Below are 22,916 nucleotides of genomic sequence, written 5' to 3' on the forward strand. Positions count from 1 at the left end.
CAGGCTTTTGATAGCCTTATAAAATAGACCATCAATACCAGAACAGATTAATTTATAGTCCAAAAGCTCTCTATTAATCCAGTCAAAGGCTTTTTTAAAGTCAACAAAACAAACAAATGTATTCTTGCCCTCGTCCAATCTGGCTCTCACCACCGATGATAAAACAAAAACATGATCAATACAAGCTCTCTTAGCCCTAAACCCATTCTGCTCATCCACCAACATTTCATTATATTCTAAGTATTTATTTAATCTATTATTAAGAACACTTGAGTATAATTTATAAACTGTACTGATCAAACTAATACCTCTGTAATACCTCTGACTTACAGTGCTGGCGTTCTATACAGAAGGTAAACAGCAACCCCTGGCCGTGAATGTGTTAAATGTGCTATACAAATAAAGTTGGATTGGATTGCAAAGCAAAAAAAATATTGTAAAAAATATTGTAGCATTGGCTTTTCTAGCATTCAAACGGATTATTTTATTGAACTGGAAAGAACACAAACCGAACTGCTTCAGTTTGGAGAACTGGCGCAAGGACTTCATGGACTTGCTATCAATGGAACAGGCTGCTCTGTCTCTTCAAGAGAGTGATCGGCCCGATGGCCTTCAAGGTCCCTGGAACTTTATTAGATCACTATTGTAGGAGCCAAAGCTATATATTTAGGTTATTGTATTATATGAATGTTTAATATTGATTGGATTTAGATAGAACCGTCGTATTTGTCATAATAGAACTTTCTGGAACATAGAACATTCTGGAACGTTTGTGGTGACGTCGTAATAGACCTTTCTAGAACATAAAACATTCTAGAACCACAGTATGACGTCATGACAGATTGTTATGGAAACTTTGTGATGTCACCGTATGATGTCATAACCGAACATTCTAGAACATTTGGGTCTCTATATAAGCGGACGTTTTCTCAGAACGGCAGTTTTGCATCTTCGACCGGACTCAACAATGGACTGAAGCCAGGAGCCAGCAAGTGGATTTAACGGCTTTCACATTACGAAGGAATTTTCATGTGTCGAGTCGGCTGTGATTTTGGAGACTGGGAAAATACAGTTTTGTTACCTTGTAGTAGTACTTGTATCTTGTAGTAGTATTTGTAGTAGTGACAGGAATATTTAGGAAAGTAGATTTAGGACCACTTCTGTAAAGAAAGACTTCGCAAATAAACCATTTGGATAACTTTGCTTTGCACTGGAGCGGCTGTGGACATTGCTTTTCTTTATCAACGAACGTACTACTCACGAGTAAGCAATTTTAACCAGTAGAGTGGAACGTCGGCCCTCATATTAGTAAGAAAACTCTGTTCCAAATGGAAAAAGGAATCAACATGAACTACTCGAACGGTGAAAGAAGGATAACAACAAAAGATCTGAAGAAGAAGGCTGAGATGACACAAAAGGCCTATGAGGAAGATGTCCGTCATGCCATCAATAAGAGGAAAGCTAAGCTAGGTCAGCTAACTGGTGGCATGAATGATATGAATCAATTAATGGAGGAGGACGACGACGGTAACTTGGAAGGTGTACAGACAAGATTGGTGGAATTCAACAAGCTACTTGGAGAGTTCTGTGAGCTTCATACCTCAGTCCAGGTGGCACTAAGCAAACCCATGAACAAGAGATCAGAAAAGGAGATGAAGAAATATCAGGATGAATGGTTCACGACGAAGGGTGACACATTTGACAACTTCAGAGAAAAGGCTGAGACATGGATGAAAGCGGTGCGTCAGCGTAGGGCGGCGTCTAGGAAGCACCAAGAGGAGGTCAGGCCTGAAGACAGTGCATCCGGCGTCGTGGAAAGGAAAGGGTCTAGAGCACCATCCACCACGTCTTCCAGAACATCATCAGCAGGCGTGCGTCTGAAAGCTGACTCAGAGAGAGAGAGGGCTGAGTTGCTCCACGTCATGGAGCAGCACACGGATGGATATGCTTGTCTACTACAGAACCTTTGTATTTTTTATTTTATTTTATTTTTTTATTTATTGGTTTAAAATACAGAGACAGTGCATATTAAGGAACATTTGACTGTAAATATGCCAGTTTAGCCAAGTTGGCTAATTTTCAACTGTAGTCTCTGGGGCAGGTGACATGAGCACAACAATAATTAAAACATAGTACAATAATTAAAACACAGTAGGAATCAGTATAGGTTACAATACACTAAAATACATACAAATAAATACATTAAAATACAACCCCTCAGTTAAAAAACATAGTACAGTAATTAAAACACAGTAGGAATCAGTATAGGTTACAATACACTAAAATACATACAAATAAATACATTAAAATACAACCCCTCAGTTAAAATGGTCGCACACTTGACCATCTCTCAACCATGATTTTAAGTTAGTTTTAAATGAGATGTAACTTTGATACTCCCTGAGCCGTGTTGGCAGACTGTTCCAGGTGTGTGCTGCTCTCACGGAAAAGGCTGCCTGACTAAAAGCAGACCTCCTGTTTGGGACTACACAGTCCCCTCTGACTACAGACCTGGTATATCTATCAGCAGATGCTTTCTGTTTTATGAAAGTACAGAGGGGGGGAGGAGCCAAGCCATGTAGGATTTTATAGGTAAGGCAGGCATTGTAACACTCCCCCTCACCCCCTTGTTGTTGTTATTATTAGTATTATTATAAGTTTTGTCTTAGTTTGTCTCGTCATGTTTGTATTGTCTTGCTTGTGAAAAATAAAAACTTTAAATATGAAAAAATAAATAAAAGTTGGATTGGAGTGGATAACAATGCACATCAGTACTGTATACCCAATGCTCAGGGGTGTAAAAAGTACCCAGAAATTATACTTAAGTGAAAGTATGGGTACCATCTCTAAATCTTACTCAAGTAAAAGTCAGAGTATCTGGCTAAAAACACACTTATTTCACATAAATGTCCTACCGATAAACTTTTCTCCTTCTCCCATGTCCACCACACGTATTCGAGGATAGACTTCTTTTTGCTAGATGAAAAACTACTACATAATGTAATGTAATTCCGATCATGCCCCGACATCCGTTGAAATTTACTTCCCCCAGGGTAGAACACTCATTAAAGGTGAAACCAAGATATTTATAAGAATGTGTGTAAATCAGGGGCGTTGGTCCAAATTGAAACTTATAGCTACTCTGCTGTTCGTGTTTTTTCCTGAAGTGCATAATCTGTGTTTTTTCACTGTTAATGTTTTGTAAATTTGCTTCATTTTCTGCAAACAAAACAATATCATCAGCGTACAATAAAATACTTAGGATTATATTATCTATTGGAATACCAAGATTGGCTTGCTTGATTTCTTGCGCCAGGTCATTAACATAAAGGGCGAATAAAGTAGGAGAAAGCACATTTCCCTGTTTTACACCGAATGGGGTGGGGAACCAGCCGGTCCTAACATCATTCAGCTGCAGACAGGCAGATGGGGCCTTATACAGGCTTTTGATAGCCTTATAAAATAGACCATCAATACCAGAACAGATTAATTTATAGTCCAAAAGCTCTCTATTAATCCAGTCAAAGGCTTTTTTAAAGTCAACAAAACAAACAAATGTATTCTTGCCCTCGTCCAATCTGGCTCTCACCACCGATGATAAAACAAAAACATGATCAATACAAGCTCTCTTAGCCCTAAACCCATTCTGCTCATCCACCAACATTTCATTATATTCTAAGTATTTATTTAATCTATTATTAAGAACACTTGAGTATAATTTATAAACTGTACTGATCAAACTAATACCTCTGTAATACCTCTGACTTACAGTGCTGGCGTTCTATACAGAAGGTAAACAGCAACCCCTGGCCGTGAATGTGTTAAATGTGCTATACAAATAAAGTTGGATTGGATTGCAAAGCAAAAAAAATATTGTAAAAAATATTGTAGCATTGGCTTTTCTAGCATTCAAACGGATTATTTTATTGAACTGGAAAGAACACAAACCGAACTGCTTCAGTTTGGAGAACTGGCGCAAGGACTTCATGGACTTGCTATCAATGGAACAGGCTGCTCTGTCTCTTCAAGAGAGTGATCGGCCCGATGGCCTTCAAGGTCCCTGGAACTTTATTAGATCACTATTGTAGGAGCCAAAGCTATATATTTAGGTTATTGTATTATATGAATGTTTAATATTGATTGGATTTAGATAGAACCGTCGTATTTGTCATAATAGAACTTTCTGGAACATAGAACATTCTGGAACGTTTGTGGTGACGTCGTAATAGACCTTTCTAGAACATAAAACATTCTAGAACCACAGTATGACGTCATGATAGAATGTTATGGAAACTTCGTGATGTCACCGTATGATGTCATAACCGAACATTCTAGAACATTTGGGTCTCTATATAAGCGGACGTTTTCTCAGAACGGCAGTTTTGCATCGTCGACCGGACTCAACAATGGACTGAAGCCAGGAGCCAGCAAGTGGATTTAACGGCTTTCACATTACGAAGGAATTTTCATGTGTCGAGTCTGCGGTGATTTTGGAGACTGGGAAAATACAGTTTTCTTACCTTGTAGTAGTACTTGCATCTTGTAGTAGTATTTGTAGTAGTGACAGGAATATTTAGGAAAGTAGATTTAGGACCACTTCTGTAAAGAAAGACTTCGCAAATAAACCATTTGGATAACTTTGCTTTGCACTGGAGCGGCTGTGGACATTGCTTTTCTTTATCAACGAACGTACTACTCACAAGTAAGCAATTTTAACCAGTAGAGTGGAACGTCGGCCCTCATATTAGTAAGAAAACTCTGTTCCAAATGGAAAAAGGAATCAACATGAACTACTCGAACAGTGAAAGAAGGATAGCAACAAAAGATCTGAAGAAGAAGGCTGAGATGACACAAAAGGCCTATGTGGAAGATGTCCGTCATGCCATCAATAAGAGGAAAGCTAAGCTAGGTCAGCTAACTGGTGGCATGAAGCAGATGAATAAATTAATGGGGGACGACGACGACGGTAACTTGGAAGGTGTACAGACAAGATTGGTGGAATTCAACAAGCTACTTGCAGAGTTCTGTGAGCTTCATACTTCAGTCCAGGTGGCACTAAGCAAACCCATGAACAAGAGATCAGAAAAGGGGACGAAGAAATATCAGGATGGATGGTTCAGGAGGAAGGCTGACACATTTTACAACTTCACAGAAAAGGCTGAGACATGGATGAAGGAGGTGCGTCAGCGTAGGGCGGCGTCTAGGAAGCACCAAGATGAGGTCAGGCCTGAAGACAGTGCATCCGGCGTCGTGGAAAGGAAAGGGTCTAGAGCACCATCCACCACGTCTTCCAGAACATCATCAGCAGGCGTGCGTCTGAAGGCTGACTCAGAGAGAGAGAGGGCTGAGTTGCTCCACGTCATGGAGCAGCACACGGATGGATATGCTTGTGTACTACAGAACCTTTGTAACACTCCCCCTCACCCCCTTGTTGTTGTTATTATTAGTATTATTATAAGTTTTGTCTTAGTTTGTCTTGTCATGTTTGTATTGTCTTGCTTGTGAAAAATAAAAACTTTAAATATGAAAAAATAAATAAAAGTTGGATTGGAGTGGATAACAATGCACATCAGTACTGTATACCCAATGCTCAGGGGTGTAAAAAGTACCCAGAAATTATACTTAAGTGAAAGTATGGGTACCATCTCTAAATCTTACTCAAGTAAAAGTCAGAGTATCTGGCTAAAAACACACTTATTTCACATAAATGTCCTACCGATAAACTTTTCTCCTTCTCCCATGTCCACCACACGTATTCGAGGATAGACTTCTTTTTGCTAGATGAAAAACTACTACATAATGTAATCTCTACTAAGTACCATAGTATAGTCATTTCCGATCATGCCCCGACATCCGTTGAAATTTACTTCCCCCAGGGTAGAACACTCATTAAAGGTGAAACCAAGATATTTATAAGAATGTGTGTAAATCAGGGGCGTTGGTCCAAATTGAAACTTATAGCTACTCTGCTGTTCGTGTTTTTTCCTGAAGTGCATAATCTGTGTTTTTTCACTGTTAATGTTTTGTAAATTTGCTTCATTTTCTGCAAACAAAACAATATCATCAGCGTACAATAAAATACTTAGGATTATATTATCTATTGGAATACCAAGATTGGCTTGCTTGATTTCTTGCGCCAGGTCATTAACATAAAGGGCGAATAAAGTAGGAGAAAGCACATCTCCCTGTTTTACACCGAATGGGGTGGGGAACCAGCCGGTCCTAACATCATTCAGCTGCAGACAGGCAGATGGGGCCTTATACAGGCTTTTGATAGCCTTATAAAATAGACCATCAATACCAGAACAGATTAATTTATAGTCCAAAAGCTCTCTATTAATCCAGTCAAAGGCTTTTTTAAAGTCAACAAAACAAACAAATGTATTCTTGCCCTCGTCCAATCTGGCTCTCACCACCGATGATAAAACAAAAACATGATCAATACAAGCTCTCTTAGCCCTAAACCCATTCTGCTCATCCACCAACATTTCATTATATTCTAAGTATTTATTTAATCTATTATTAAGAACACTTGAGTATAATTTATAAACTGTACTGATCAAACTAATACCTCTGTAATACCTCTGACTTACAGTGCTGGCGTTCTATACAGAAGGTAAACAGCAACCCCTGGCCGTGAATGTGTTAAATGTGCTATACAAATAAAGTTGGATTGGATTGCAAAGCAAAAAAAATATTGTAAAAAATATTGTAGCATTGGCTTTTCTAGCATTCAAACGGATTATTTTATTGAACTGGAAAGAACACAAACCGAACTGCTTCAGTTTGGAGAACTGGCGCAAGGACTTCATGGACTTGCCATCAATGGAACAGGCTGCTCTGTCTCTTCAAGAGAGTGATCGGCCCGATGGCCTTCAAGGTCCCTGGAACTTTATTAGATCACTATTGTAGGAGCCAAAGCTATATATTTAGGTTATTGTATTATATGAATGTTTAATATTGATTGGATTTAGATAGAACCGTCGTATTTGTCATAATAGAACTTTCTGGAACATAGAACATTCTGGAACGTTTGTGGTGACGTCGTAATAGACCTTTCTAGAACATAAAACATTCTAGAACCACAGTATGACGTCATGATAGAATGTTATGGAAACTTCGTGATGTCACCGTATGATGTCATAACCGAACATTCTAGAACATTTGGGTCTCTATATAAGCGGACGTTTTCTCAGAACGGCAATTTTGCATCTTCGACCGGACTCAACAATGGACTGAAGCCAGGAGCCAGCAAGTGGATTTAACGGCTTTCACATTACGAAGGAATTTTCATGTGTCGAGTCGGCGGTGATTTTGGAGACTGGGAAAATACAGTTTTCTTACCCTGTAGTAGTACTTGTATCTTGTAGTAGTATTTGTAGTAGTGACAGGAATATTTAGGAAAGTAGATTTAGGACCACTTCTGTAAAGAAAGACTTCGCAAATAAACCATTTGGATAACTTTGCTTTGCACTGGAGCGGCTGTGGACATTGCTTTTCTTTATCAACGAACGTACTACTCACGAGTAAGCAATTTTAACCAGTAGAGTGGAACGTCGGCCCTCATATTAGTAAGAAAACTCTGTTCCAAATGGAAAAAGGAATCAACATGAACTACTCGAACAGTGAAAGAAGGATAGCAACAAAAGATCTGAAGAAGAAGGCTGAGATGACACAAAAGGCCTATGAGGAAGATGTCCGTCATGCCATCAATAAGAGGAAAGCTAAGCTAGGTCAGCTAACTGGTCGCATGAATGAGACGAATAAATTAATGAAGGACGACGACGGTAACTTGGAAGGTGTACAGACAAGATTGGTGGAATTCAACAAGCTATTTGAAGAGTTCTGTGAGCTTCATACTTCAGTCCAGGTGGCACTAAGCAAACCCATGAACAAGAGATCAGAAAAGGGGATGAAGAAATATCAGGATGGATGGTTCACGACGAAGGCTGACACATTTTACATCTTCACAGAAAAGGTTGAGACATGGATGAAAGCGGTGCGTCAGCGTAGGGCGGCGTCTAGGAAGCACCAAGAGGAGGTCAGGCCTGAAGACAGTGCATCCGGCGTCGTGGAAAGGAAAGGGTCTAGAGCACCATCCACCACGTCTTCCAGAACATCATCAGCAGGCGTGCGTCTGAAAGTTGACTCAGAGAGAGAGAGGGCTGAGTTGCTCCACGTCATGGAGCAGCACACGGATGGATATGCTTGTGTACTACAGAACCTTTGTAACACTCCCCCTCACCCCCTTGTTGTTGTTATTATTAGTATTATTATAAGTTTTGTCTTAGTTTGTCTCGTCATGTTTGTATTGTCTTGCTTGTGAAAAATAAAAACTTTAAATATGAAAAAATAAATAAAAGTTGGATTGGAGTGGATAACAATGCACATCAGTACTGTATACCCAATGCTCAGGGGTGTAAAAAGTACCCAGAAATTATACTTAAGTGAAAGTATGGGTACCATCTCTAAATCTTACTCAAGTAAAAGTCAGAGTATCTGGCTAAAAACACACTTATTTCACATAAATGTCCTACCGATAAACTTTTCTCCTTCTCCCATGTCCACCACACGTATTCGAGGATAGACTTCTTTTTGCTAGATGAAAAACTACTACATAATGTAATCTCTACTAAGTACCATAGTATAGTCATTTCCGATCATGCCCCGACATCCGTTGAAATTAACTTCCCCCAGGGTAGAACACTCATTAAAGGTGAAACCAAGATATTTATAAGAATGTGTGTAAATCAGGGGCGTTGGTCCAAATTGAAACTTATAGCTACTCTGCTGTTCGTGTTTTTTCCTGAAGTGCATAATCTGTGTTTTTTCACTGTTAATGTTTTGTAAATTTGCTTCATTTTCTGCAAACAAAACAATATCATCAGCGTACAATAAAATACTTAGGATTATATTATCTATTGGAATACCAAGATTGGCTTGCTTGATTTCTTGCGCCAGGTCATTAACATAAAGGGCGAATAAAGTAGGAGAAAGCACATCTCCCTATTTTACACCGAATGGGGTGGGGAACCAGCCGGTCCTAACATCATTCAGCTGCAGACAGGCAGATGGGGCCTTATACAGGCTTTTGATAGCCTTATAAAATAGACCATCAATACCAGAACAGATTAATTTATAGTCCAAAAGCTCTCTATTAATCCAGTCAAAGGCTTTTTTAAAGTCAACAAAACAAACAAATGTATTCTTGCCCTCGTCCAATCTGGCTCTCACCACCGATGATAAAACAAAAACATGATCAATACAAGCTCTCTTAGCCCTAAACCCATTCTGCTCATCCACCAACATTTCATTATATTCTAAGTATTTATTTAATCTATTATTAAGAACACTTGAGTATAATTTATAAACTGTACTGATCAAACTAATACCTCTGTAATACCTCTGACTTACAGTGCTGGCGTTCTATACAGAAGGTAAACAGCAACCCCTGGCCGTGAATGTGTTAAATGTGCTATACAAATAAAGTTGGATTGGATTGCAAAGCAAAAAAAATATTGTAAAAAATATTGTAGCATTGGCTTTTCTAGCATTCAAACGGATTATTTTATTGAACTGGAAAGAACACAAACCGAACTGCTTCAGTTTGGAGAACTGGCGCAAGGACTTCATGGACTTGCCATCAATGGAACAGGCTGCTCTGTCTCTTCAAGAGAGTGATCGGCCCGATGGCCTTCAAGGTCCCTGGAACTTTATTAGATCACTATTGTAGGAGCCAAAGCTATATATTTAGGTTATTGTATTATATGAATGTTTAATATTGATTGGATTTAGATAGAACCGTCGTATTTGTCATAATAGAACTTTCTGGAACATAGAACATTCTGGAACGTTTGTGGTGACGTCGTAATAGACCTTTCTAGAACATAAAACATTCTAGAACCACAGTATGACGTCATGATAGAAAGTTATGGAACCTTCGTGATGTCACTGTATGATGTCATAACCGAACATTCTAGAACATTTGGGTCTCTATATAAGCGGACGTTTTCTCAGAACGGCAATTTTGCATCGTCGACCGGACTCAACAATGGACTGAAGCTAGGAGCCAGCAAGTGGATTTAACGGCTTTCACATTACGAAGGAATTTTCATTTGTCGAGTCGGCGGTGATTTTGGAGACTGGGAAAATACAGTTTTCTTACCTTGTAGTAGTACTTGTATCTTGTAGTAGTATTTGTAGTAGTGACAGGAATATTTAGGAAAGTAGATTTAGGACCACTTCTGTAAAGAAAGACTTCGCAAATAAACCATTTGGATATCTTTGCTTTGCACTGGAGCGGCTGTGGACATTGCTTTTCTTTATCAACGAACGTACTACTCACGAGTAAGCAATTTTAACCAGTAGAGTGGAACGTCGGCCCTCATATTAGTAAGAAAACTCTGTTCCAAATGGAAAAAGGAATCAACATGAACTACTCGAATGGTGAAAGAAGGATAACAACAAAAAATCTGAAGAAGAAGGCTGAGATGACACAAAAGGCCTATGAGGAAGATGTCCGTCATACCATCAATAAGAGGAAAGCTAAGCTAGGTCAGCTAACTGGTGGCATGAAGCAGATGAATAAATTAATGGAGGAGGACGACGACGGTAACTTGGAAGGTGTACAGACAAGATTGGTGGAATTCAACAAGCTATTTGGAGAGTTCTGTGAGCTTCATACTTCAGTCCAGGTGGCACTAAGCAAACCCATGAACAAGAGATCAGAAAAGGGGATGAAGAAATATCAGGATGGATGGTTCAGGAGGAAGGCTGACACATTTTACAACTTCACAGAAAAGGTTGAGACATGGATGAAAGCGGTGCGTCAGCGTAGGGCGGCGTCTAGGAAGCACCAAGAGGAGGTCAGGCCTGAAGACAGTGCATCCGGCGTCGTGGAAAGGAAAGGGTCTAGAGCACCATCCACCACGTCTTCCAGAACATCATCAGCAGGCGTGCGTCTGAAAGCTGACTCAGAGAGAGAGAGGGCTGAGTTGCTCCCCGTCATGGAGCAGCACACGGATGGATATGCTTGTCTACTACAGAACCTTTGTATTTTTTATTTTATTTTATTTTTTTATTTATTGGTTTAAAATACAGAGACAGTGCATATTAAGGAACATTTGACCGTTAATATGCCAGTTTAGCCAAGTTGGCTAATTTTCAACTGTAGTCTCTGGGGCAGGTGACATGAGCACAACAATAATTAAAACATAGTACAATAATTAAAACACAGTAGGAATCAGTATAGGTTACAATACACTAAAATACATACAAATAAATACATTAAAATACAACCCCTCAGTTAAAAAACATAGTACAGTAATTAAAACACAGTAGGAATCAGTATAGGTTACAATACACTAAAATACATACAAATAAATACATTAAAATACAACCCCTCAGTTAAAATGGTCGCACACTTGACCATCTCTCAACCATGATTTTAAGTTAGTTTTAAATGAGATGTAACTTTGATACTCCCTGAGCCGTGTTGGCAGACTGTTCCAGGTGTGTGCTGCTCTCACGGAAAAGGCTGCCTGACTAAAAGCAGACCTCCTGTTTGGGACGACACAGTCCCCTCTGACTACAGACCTGGTATATCTGTCGGCAGATGCTTTCTGTTTTATGAAAGTACAGAGGGGGGGAGGAGCCAAGCCATGTAGGATTTTATAGGTAAGGCAGGCATTGTAACACTCCCCCTCACCCCCTTGTTGTTGTTATTATTAGTATTATTATAAGTTTTGTCTTAGTTTGTCTCGTCATGTTTGTATTGTCTTGCTTGTGAAAAATGTAAACTTTAAATATGAAAATATTTATAAAAGTTGGATTGGAGTGGACGCCGCGGCCATAACAATGCACATCAGTACTGTATACCCAATGCTCAGGGGTGTAAAAAGTACCCAGAAATGATACTTAAGTGGAAGTATGGGTACCATCTCTAAATCTTACTCAAGTAAAAGTCAGAGTATCTGGCTAAAAACACACTTGAGTAAAAGTAAAAAAAAAGTTTCTACTTTTAAATGTACTTAAGTACTAAAAAAAAGTAACGTTAACGTTAGTTCGGCCAGAGAAACAAATGTACTAATTAGAATAGTTGGACCTGCAGAGGCGGTTAGGTGGCCGAGCGGAGATTGCGTTCGTCACCAGCCCCGGAGCTGTGAGCTGGATTCGCCTGTTCGAATCCAGCTCACAGCTCCGGGGTTGTCACCAGCTTGGCTGGCCGTCTGCACTAATACAATTGGCTGTATTAGAGGGTGGGAGAAGCTGGCGGGGTGGGTCCGGGTCGTTGTAAACAGCGACTCCTACAGTTCGGTCGGGGCGCCTGCTAAGCGCGGATAGGACGTGAGGGGGATAGTGTGATCCTCCCACACGCTACGCCCTCTCGATGAGAATCCGCGCTGCCAGGTGAAAAGAAGCGGTGATTGGCTGGACGTGTGTCGGAGGAAGCACGTGGTAGCCTCCACTCTCCCAGATGATCTGACTGTGGGGGGTAAGTGCGCAGCGACCAGGAAGGGACTGGGAATTGGCATACGACTAACATTGGGATGGGAGAAAATCGGAGGAAAATGGAGGGGGGAAAAGACCAATAAAAAAAAAAAAAAAAAAAAGTTGGACCTGCGATATTTGTACTTCGTAGGTCTGCATTTTAAATGTAAGGAGTCAAAAGTTTTATTTTTTTCTCTGAAATGTAATTGAGTAAAAGTACAAATAAACCATTTGAATAGCTTTACTATACACGGAGCGGCTGTGGACATTGCTTTTCTTTATCAACGGACGTACTGCTCACGAGTAAGTAATTTGACCAGTGGAGTGGAGCCCCGGCCCGCACAAAACCTAATAATACTCGAGGAAAGTACAAATCCCCCAAAACAGTATTGTAACGAAGTACAATTACTCAAGTACTTTTACACCCCTGCCAATGCTTATTGCAGCTCTCTGCCCATGGATGGCATATTTCTTCTGTATCAATAGTCTATGAACGCTACGCAAAGTGGGGCGACATGTTGTTGGCACAATTTGTAAACTGCTGTTTTTATCTTTTAGATAAAACTGTCCCAACAAACTTTTCACGGTAACGTTAAGCGTACGGTCCGCGCTCCAACCATTCCTGTCTCATGGGATTTCAGAGAGAGTTTTCCGTTTCTGTTTCTTTCACAAACCAGCATTTTTAGAACCACTCAAGTTCAGTTGAAACAGCAAGTACAAGATTCTTTGCTCAGGCATTTCACTGATAGATATCTGCTACCACCTAGTGGCAAGAGGAAACATCAGGGATATCCTGACACAACTTGTATTTACCTGCACTATTCTTACCCTGCCTACTCTTATACACTGCCTATCAAATTCATGTGTCGGTTACTTCTTACTGATGACTATTTTTAAACTGAATCATTTTAAACTATTTTTATTATTTGCTAGATCCAAATGTGAAACACTGTGATTATTTGTATTACTGAATAGAGAGCCTATTAGGATGCTAGAATGTGAAACACTGCGATTTACCATACCTTGCTATGCTCGCTCATGCCTGTATTTTTTATGTCCGTTCTATTTTATAATTTTTAGACTATTTTTAAACTGAATCATTTTAAACAATTTTTATTATTTGTGTTACTGAAAACTGTAAGCGGAGAGCCTATTGGGATGCTAGATCCTAATGTGAAACACTGTGATTTGCTATACCTTGCTACCTGTCTATCTTTTTTATGCCTGCTTGTGCCTGTATTTTTTACTGTTGTGAAGCACTTTGAACTGCAACCTCTGTATGAAAAGTGCTATACAAATAAAGTTATTATTATAAGATTCAAGATATTTATTTGTCACGTACATACACAAGACATGTAGTGAAATTAAGGTGGCCATGCCCGCCTCGATTGTGCCAAGACACAAATAATAAAATAGGATAATAAAATAGACATGCTAAAAACTGAAATCTCTGTTAACATCTGCAATAGAAATATCAGTTTTATCTAATAAAATAAAAACCATTTCAGTCTGTTCACCTCATTCAATCATTTCTATTGCAGTAAAGTGGGATTGTCAAGAACAAAATATCAATACTTGGCGTCGCTGTATCTCAATATAATATCGGCACGCTAAATATCACAATAAATCACTGTATAAATATTTTCCCTGCACCCCTAATCATTATCTTCATGCAGTATTACGTGTCTCTTTTCTGTAGAAAGAGAACCACAGTAGGGAACCCCCGGAATGTTTCAGAGAGAGAGAGAGAGGCCCTGGAGAGATCCTCAGAGAGAATCTTCTTGGCCTGCTTGCCAGTTAGAGCATCACACACAGAGAAGAAATGAGGAAAAGCAGTTGGGAGCGCGCGAGACAGCGACTAGTCAGATTTGATTCAAACAGAACAAAAAAAACGATTTCTTGATTCAGAACCATTTGATCATGGATGAACAAAACTTTCAATGCGAATGGTTGATTTGAATTTCAAGGACTTTTTAAGCACCTTGTTAAAAAAATCTAGCACGTCAAGGACCTTGTGCGAACCCTGTAAGTAATTTAACTCTTTCAGTGCCACTCACGAGATTTCTCAGGTTTTTTTATAGGTGGTTGCGTGCCACTCACGAGATTTCTCGGAATTATTATTATTATTATTTTTTTGCGATCTGAAAAATTATTGCATCACCCGAGCCTACCCGAGTATAGCCGAGCTGCGCCGGTGATCACTGTGGAAAAAAGCGCCCCCTGTCGTCTCCCAGATGACATAAGTGATTTTGGAATGGACTCAATGAAAATGAATGGGGGAAAAAATCCGGTACTCCACATTTTCCAGTTCACTGATCCAGCCGGGGTTACCACAGTTCATTCTGGAGCCTCAGATCCCCGCGGATCATGGAGATCTACAGTGTCGCGTTGGATCCATACACGTATCGATTTTTTCGAATGGTGATCAGGAATTGGAATATACCAGTTGGATACCATCTGATGTCAGGTAAGGACTCTATGTTATCAGTGGTAGGATAATCGGAGTAAGTTTGATGAAGTTATAAGCTGTTTTGTGAAATGTCTTCTTTCGGTTTCACTGTAAAAGTCTGTGAGGAAATCAACGGAGCGATTATCAGTGCGCGGCCGTAATGTGCTTGCGTGCACGTATAATATTGATCATCTAGCGTTTATTTGAAAACGATTCATAAAAAGGCCGACGAATATCAACGTTGTGGAATATTCCACTAAAAGACGATTTTCATAGAATGCTCCAGAATGAGCTGTTTTTTATATCAAAACGGGGGCTTTTCTAACTGCTCTGAAACGGAAACGACGCGAAAAAAAAACAATCTGCCTTCACAGCACTGACTGGAAAATAGTATTTGATAATGCGATGGGCAGATTAGACACATAGCCATAATTTAAAACATAGATTAGGCGATATTAACGTTAACATTGGCGCCGATGGTGGCATTCAAGCGGTAAAACGGAAAACCAGGCGTGGCACTGAAAGAGTTAAAAGCAACTTAACCACCTTGTGACGACGTCATTGAAAATGGGTAAAAGAACATGTCAGGGGAGAGAAAGTCTTGTGCGTGGTGAGTGACTATCTTTCTTACCCCAGGGAGGGTTGCCCAGGTCTTTGAAGTGAGTGGTGACTGACACCAGGTCAGTCTCTATCTTCAGGTTCATCTCGCCACTCATGTTGGCCTCCAACACCTGACACACACACACACAATTACACGATCATTAAAAGGCGGCTACATTGATCTGTTGTGTCCGACAGCTATTTAAATTAAAATAAAACATTTTGAACGAGGAAGTGTCCTTTTGTTAAGACAGCGCTCCTGGTGTAAACACATTAGGGCTGAGCCCCAACGTTCTAACCTTCGTTCGTTACGTTGGCATTCAAATTCTAAATCAACATTCGAATTTATTAAAAAAAACGACGCATCATAAAAATTTAAATAAAACATTTATCATAAATGATGTAGCCTGTCTGCATCCACTTGGCACTCGGCGCTCCATCAAGACGTCACCATCACTTTTGTACCAACCGTGCCCTTGTTATTGGATTATTTATGTTGACGAAACTGACGAGTTATATTCATTAAAGAAAGTTGATTTAATAAAAAAAAGACTTTATTCAAATTGAGGATTTAGTTGGATGATATAATTTTTTTTAAATAAAAATAAATTACTTTTTTTATTATTATTTTTTATTAAAAACGAAGGTTCGAACGTCCGTTTGAAAAAACCCTGATAAAGTCCGAATCCCAAAAACAGGCTTCGGGGACAGCTCTAAAACACACACAACCTATCCACTCTGCTCTAGAGTTTAAACACAGACAACTTATCCACTCAGCTCTAGACCGTAAACACACACAACCTATCCACTCTGCTCTAGAGTGTAAACACACACAACTTATCCACTCTGCTCTAGAGTTTAAACACACACAACCTATCCACTCTGCTCTAGAGTGTAAACACACACAACTTATCCACTCTGCTCTAGAGTGTAAACACACACAACCTATCCACTCTGCTCTAGACCGTAAACACACAACCTATCCAGTTTGTATGTGGACAGCCATACAGAGCCTTACGAGCCTATAAACAGGTAGCATTGAACAAAAGAAAAAGAAAAAATCCATAAATAAATACAAAAATGTAATCCACTGATTGGTTGGTTACCAGGAAGTTAGAGAGATTCTTCATTCTGTCTACAACATTCTTCATGGTCTTCAGAGGAGGAAGATAGATACTGACCTGCAAGACACATTCAACTCATCAATACACAGTAGATAAACACCGTATCAGTTGTCTCTTGGTGTAGATTTAACTGTGTGACTTGTTATTTAGGTGCATCAGTTGTCTCTTGGTGTAGATTTAACTGCGTGACTTGTTATTTAGGTGCATCAGTTGTCTCTTGGTGTAGATTTAACTGCGTGACTTGTTATTTCGGTGCATCAGTTGTCTCTTGGTGTAGATTTAACTGTGTGACTTGTTATTTAGGTGCATCAGTTGTCTCTTGGTGTAGATTTAACTGCGTGACTTGTTATTTAGGTGCACCAGTTGTCTCTTGGTGTAGATTTAACTGTGTGACTTGTTATTTAGGTGCACCAGTTGTCTCTTGGTGTAGATTTAACTGTGTGACTTGTTATTTCGGTGAATCAGTTGTCTCTTGGTGTAGATTTAACTGTGTGACTTGTTATTTAGGTGCACCAGTTGTCTCTTGGTGTAGATTTAACTGTGTGACTTGTTATTTAGGTGCATCAGTTGTCTCTTGGTGTAGATTTAACTGTGTGACTTGTTATTTCGGTGAATCAGTTGTCTCTTGGTGTAGATTTAACTGTGTGACTTGTTATTTAGGTGCATCAGTTGTCTCTTGGTGTAGATTTAACTGTGTGACTTGTTATTTCGGTGCATCAGTTGTCTCTTGGTGTAGATTTAACTGTGTGACTTGTTATTTCGGTGAATCAGTTGTCTCTTGGTGTAGATTTAACTGTGTGACTTGTTATTTAGGTGCATCAGTTGTCTCTTGGTGTAGATTTAACTGTGTGACTTGTCTCTCACATCAAAGTCGGGCATGCTGGGCTCCTTGAAGTCCTCCCACAGTCTCCTGGGAATAACGTCTACTGGGATGTCGTGGGTCACCACTCGACTAGAGCCGGACAGAGTGGGCTGGGAGAGAGAGAGACACGGAGAGAGAGACACGGAGAGAGAGAGAGAAAAAGTGAATGAAGTGACAGTGGCTCGGGACGTAGAGCAGTCGTCTGGTAACCCGGAGGTTCCCGGTTCGATTCGCGCTCCTCCCGGGCAGCGTGACGAAGTGTCCTTGAGCAAGACACTTAACCCCTAATTGCTCCCGATGAGCAGGTCAGGACCTTGCACCACGCCTCCATCGTCGGTGTGTGAATGTGTGAGTGAATGGGTCAAATGTGAGGAACAAAATTATAAAGTGCTTTGGATAAAAGCTGCGATATAAAAGAATATGCAGCCATGAAAGAAAGAAAGAAAGAGGGAGATAGAGTGAGAGAAAGAAAGAGAATGAAAGAAAAAGAGAGAACAAAGGGAAGAAAAAGAGAAAATAAATGAACTGGTCCTCACCAGCTCAGCAGTCACAGTGAGGCAGGTTTAAAGACGTGACGTTAATAATAATCACACAGTTGATTGGATGTGAATAGATGTTCCCTCACCAGCTCAGCAGCCAGCGTGAGACAAGGACAGTGTTTCTTGGTGAGTTTGATCTTGACGGCCTTGGTGTTCTGGGCCGTCTTCAGAGCTCGCGACAGGTTCTCTGGCGCCACCTCCAGGTAGATCTCATTGGCCTCCGCAGACAGGCCCTCGATCTGGTACTCGTCAAAGAAGTTCGCCTGGAGAGAGACAGAGACAGAGACAGACAGACAGACACACACACCAAAAGGTTTGATTAATATTGGCAAACCGGCTACTTGAACAGAAGCACGCTCCAAATTGTTGTCATCATAAAAGGTCGACTCACACATGTGTTAAATCCACCCGAATTCAAACCCAGGCCCCCTCACACAGGAAGCCAAACATCTACCACTCAGCCAAGGGGGATATACGCTTACTAGCCTTCAAGCCAAGGGCAAGAGCAAAACAAGTTTGTTTGAGACCAGCGATCTCACAATGTGAACGATAGCACCTGTGTAAACGCCCCGCCCCCACAGGAGAGAAGAAGTTCAGGAACTGCTCCATTTTCCTCCCATTGGTGCTGCTTTGCTCTTTCCTTACTATAGTATCTTTTCCGATACCCAGCCCTACCTGAGATACTGACTCCTCCCACATACTGACTCCTCCTACCACATACTGACTCCTCCTACCTGAGACAGTTCACACCACATACTGACTCCTCCTACCACATACTGACTCCTCCTCCCACATACTGACTCCTCCTACCACCACATACTAACTCCTCCTACCACATACTGACTCCTCCTACCTGAGACAGTTCACACCACATACTGACACCTCCTACCACATACTGACTCCTCCTCCCACATACTGACTCCTCCTACCACCACATACTAACTCCTCCTACCACATACTGACTCCTCCTACCTGAGACAGTTCACACCACATACTGACACCTCCTACCACATACTGACTCCTCCTACCTGAGACAGTTGACACCACATACTGACTCCTCCTCCCACATACTGACTCCTCCTACCACATACTGACTCTTCCTACCACATACTGACTCCTCCTACCACATACTGACTCCTCCTACCTGAGACAGTTCACACCACATACTGACTCCTCCTCCCACATACTGACTCCTCCTACCACCACATACTGACTCCTACCACATACTGACTCCTCCTACCACATACTGACTCCTCCTACCACATACTGACTCCTCCTACCACATACTGACTCCTCCTACCACATACTGACTCCTCCTACCTGAGACAGTTCACACCACATACTGACTCCTCCGCTCGCCACCTTGCCAGGCAGGATGAAGAACAGGTTGGTGGGAGTCAGTCGCAGGGTGCATGTCTTGGTCAGTTTGGAGATGGTGTTAATCACACCTGGAGGTGAGGAGAAATAATATATATATATATATATATATATATATACACACTGCATTTAAATAGGTACAATTTGATTGGAATTACACACAGCATCACTCTTGAGTTGATATGAATCAAATCCCTCGTTATATTGAATCATTGATGACTACATCAGACAGTTTGTATATTAGCCTATTATATATATATATATATATATATATATATATATATATATATATATATTAATAGCCTACACCTAAATTAATTGAATCTATTCTAACCATAACCAAAATGTGAAAGTCAAATATTTGCCTCAATAATTAGAAGCAAGAAGTTATTGGATTGACTTCTTACACCTATGATGGCCATCCCTAGACTATCAGGGAGTGAAACCCATTGAAAAATAGACTGAACATTCAAGCCATGGACCATAAAAGGTAGTGAAAATTAGAAATGTTCATGGAGCTTCTGTAGTTGAAGTAGCTACTGTATGCCTCTTTATATTTGACTAAACGACAACTAAAGCCACGTCTTGTTCCAAGAAGTGTCCTGTCTTACCATGTTTTGCACACAAATATATAAAATATTCTATTATAGTTTAGCATCATTAACAGTCATTAGACAACCTAGTCTAGCAGGCGCAGACTGTTCACGTTAGAGCTTTGTTTGATTGGTAAACTGTATTAACAGATTGCAGAATGGGTACAACAGTACAGCTCAATACACATAATTGTTAAGGGGATGCAGACCAGAGAAAGACTTTTGACTTGTTTACATCAGGGTCCTCCATTTTCAATTCATCAAGTAGTCTTAGCCATATGTCAGTTTTCTATAAATTGTTACTATTTATATACTTTATTTAAACTCGGGAGTCATTGTGGGAGACGCTCGTTTTCAAAGCAGAGTGTACATGGCAATGAGAGTACAAAACACACACAATCAATTTAAAAAGTACAATAAATCACCAACACTCAAAGGTAATACAGCTCAATATGCAATATATCACAGTGGAAGTAGGACGGTTAATAAATCTTAACCGTCCAAAAAAGAAAGTACTTTAGGTCATGTTGTAACTTGTAAGCGTTGAATGAATGAATGAATGAATGAAAACTTTATTTAACAGATTGCAGAATGGGTACAGTACAGTACGGCTCAATACACACAATTGTTAAGGGGATGCAGACCAGAGAAACACTTTCGTCTTGTTTACATCAGGGTCCCGACTCCACCATTTTCAATTCATCATGACAAACTGTAAGTTCAATGCGTACAGTTTCACAGTAACTTACGAGTGAAGTGGTTGAGACAGCCGACATCAATCATCTTAGCTCGAAACTTCATTTTGACCCCAGAAACTACATTTAATACAAACAAAAATTACAATTCTCCCCTCAGTTCTCAGTTCTCTGGTGAACTCACTGCTGGCGGGGCATGTTTTGAAGCGCACAACATCTGGTCCGTCCGTATTAAACACCCGGCGGAAACAACAGGCAGCACCTACATAGTTCCCGGTGGTAGTCGCGCACATAGATATCTATAGAACACATATCTATGGTCGCGCAAGTCTGTTTGTATGAAAAAGAAAATACATGTACTCTAATTTAATTTTTTAAAGTTCATCTGAGTCTTTGGGAGCTCTTAAGTGGTAAATTGTGATATTATTCTGTCTTAAAACAGCAGAGATCAACAACAACGCTCAATACATTTGTAATGGCATTTAGGATTATATGTGTAGCCTACAGTCAGTGGACTCTCCAGGTATTCACTTTGTGTGTCCAGTTATACTATGGAAGTCCATGAAGAAATCGTACAGGGAAAATGTTTAATTTATGTTTCCCTGCGTATGGTGCTGTCAGCTCTTTTTCATTGGCACACCTTGTTGAAGTCAGGTTCTCCCAAGCATCTCCAAATACGCCCCTGGGGTAGTGATCCACATTCCTTTACAGCTTTGGGTAGGGCGTTCGCCCCTGCAGGAAGCATTATTATTTCCGTATCTTAGCCTGTTTATGTGTCTGTGTAACTCACTTTCGTTTTGGACTCAACGAGACTGCGCTGTTGTATATTTCACGTTTGAACAGACATGGCCAAAACCGCCCATGCCTTTATATTGGAGGCATTGAATGACTTAGGCGACAAGGGCCTGAAACGATTTCGGAACCAACTGATCGATCGCAGAGAGGAACTACGCGTGCGTCGCAGTGCGGTCCAGAACGCTGATCGCCGGGATCTCGCCGATAAACTGGTTCAAGTCTTCACTGAAGCCCTTGCCATTCAAGAGACCGTCAAGCTACTGGCGGCGATCGGCTGCAACAACATTGCAACGGAACTGGAGTCAAAGTCAAAGTTATTGACAGCAGGTACGTTTTACTATATGAAAATAAATAATAGGTGGTGGCTATTTTTGCCTCTACTCAAAGTTTATTAAACGAGCAGCAAAGCGCGCTCTTCACTATGAATTGAAAATGGGGGACCCTGATGTAACAAGACAAACGTCTTTCTCTGGTCTGCATCCCCTTAACAATTGTGTGTATTGAGGTGTACTGTATTCATGTACCCATTCTGCAATCTGTCAAATAAAGTTTGCATTTATTCATTCATTCATTCATTCAGCTATATCATATATCATGATCATGAGATAATTATTTAGAATTAGACCTATTTATTTTGCCTTGGAAATTATGTGACCAGGGCCGCAGGCACGATATGAAAAGTACAGGTTCATACATTTTTAATTAGACTCGGGAAATGTGGCTTCGGTCCAATAAGTGTAATAATGAGCCCCAAAATCAATCAAATCTCTCTCTCTCCATCATTTAGGTTACTCGCGCTCAATTTTTTTAGCTTTTTTGTCAATGCACAATGTTTATATTTGTTTATTTGACAAATAGTACACCATAAACGAGTAAAAAAAAGAAAAAAAGGGGGGAACTTGTTACTGTTTTGGCTCCTCGGCTTTGAAGCCAATAGGGGGTATCTGCAGAGCCGCAGAGCCAGGCTGGACGGGTTGGAGGCGGGGCTTCGTGGTCTGGACAAGTATTTGCACTACTGCGCACCATTTTCAACTTCACTTTCGTCTCGTTGATTGATTGATTGATTGAAAAGTTTATTAACAGATGGGCAGCAGAATGGGTACAGTACAGTACAGCTCAATACATACAATTGTTAAGAGGATGCAGACCAGAGAAAGACTTTCGTCTTGTTTACATCAGGGTCCCCCATTTTCAATTCATCATATGACACACACGACATACAGATAGACAGTACTGCTACATCTATACATTTATGACATACCAGATTTTCAAATACAGTACTGTTTGTGATACTAAAAAAATCCAGAAAAAGAGTGTATATACATTTGACATAGAAACTGTGCATTGGAGGAGGTTGGGTAGGTGGGGTGGGGCTGTACATTGGAGGTGGGGG

The 22,916-nt window shown here is 40.3% G+C and overlaps 1 protein-coding gene across 2 annotated transcripts in view; it reads right to left on the reverse strand.

Moving 5' to 3' along the window:
* hus1 (HUS1 checkpoint clamp component) overlaps positions 1-20,918 on the reverse strand; it is a 34,665-nt gene extending 13,747 nt beyond the window's left edge. The window contains exons 1-6 of one of the 2 annotated variants that reach the window (XM_084326673.1): positions 20,783-20,918; positions 19,384-19,511; positions 18,150-18,326; positions 17,527-17,634; positions 16,645-16,719; positions 15,570-15,669 (exon numbers count right to left, since the gene is read on the reverse strand). In XM_084326673.1, coding sequence (XP_084182799.1) covers positions 15,570-15,669; positions 16,645-16,719; positions 17,527-17,634; positions 18,150-18,326; positions 19,384-19,511; positions 20,783-20,834 — 640 coding nt within the window. In that variant the 5' untranslated portion in view covers positions 20,835-20,918. Of the gene's footprint in view, positions 1-15,569; positions 15,670-16,644; positions 16,720-17,526; positions 17,635-18,149; positions 18,327-18,797; positions 18,822-19,383; positions 19,512-20,782 lie in introns of those variants that run through there. The other variant, XM_084326674.1, reaches the window with a different exon arrangement.
* Positions 20,919-22,916: the final 1,998 nt, after the last annotated feature.

The sequence above is a fragment of the Notolepis coatsorum genome (genome assembly GCF_963971535.1).
Source record: "Notolepis coatsorum genome assembly, chromosome: 12".
In the NCBI taxonomy this organism is placed as follows: domain Eukaryota; kingdom Metazoa; phylum Chordata; class Actinopteri; order Aulopiformes; family Paralepididae; genus Notolepis; species Notolepis coatsorum.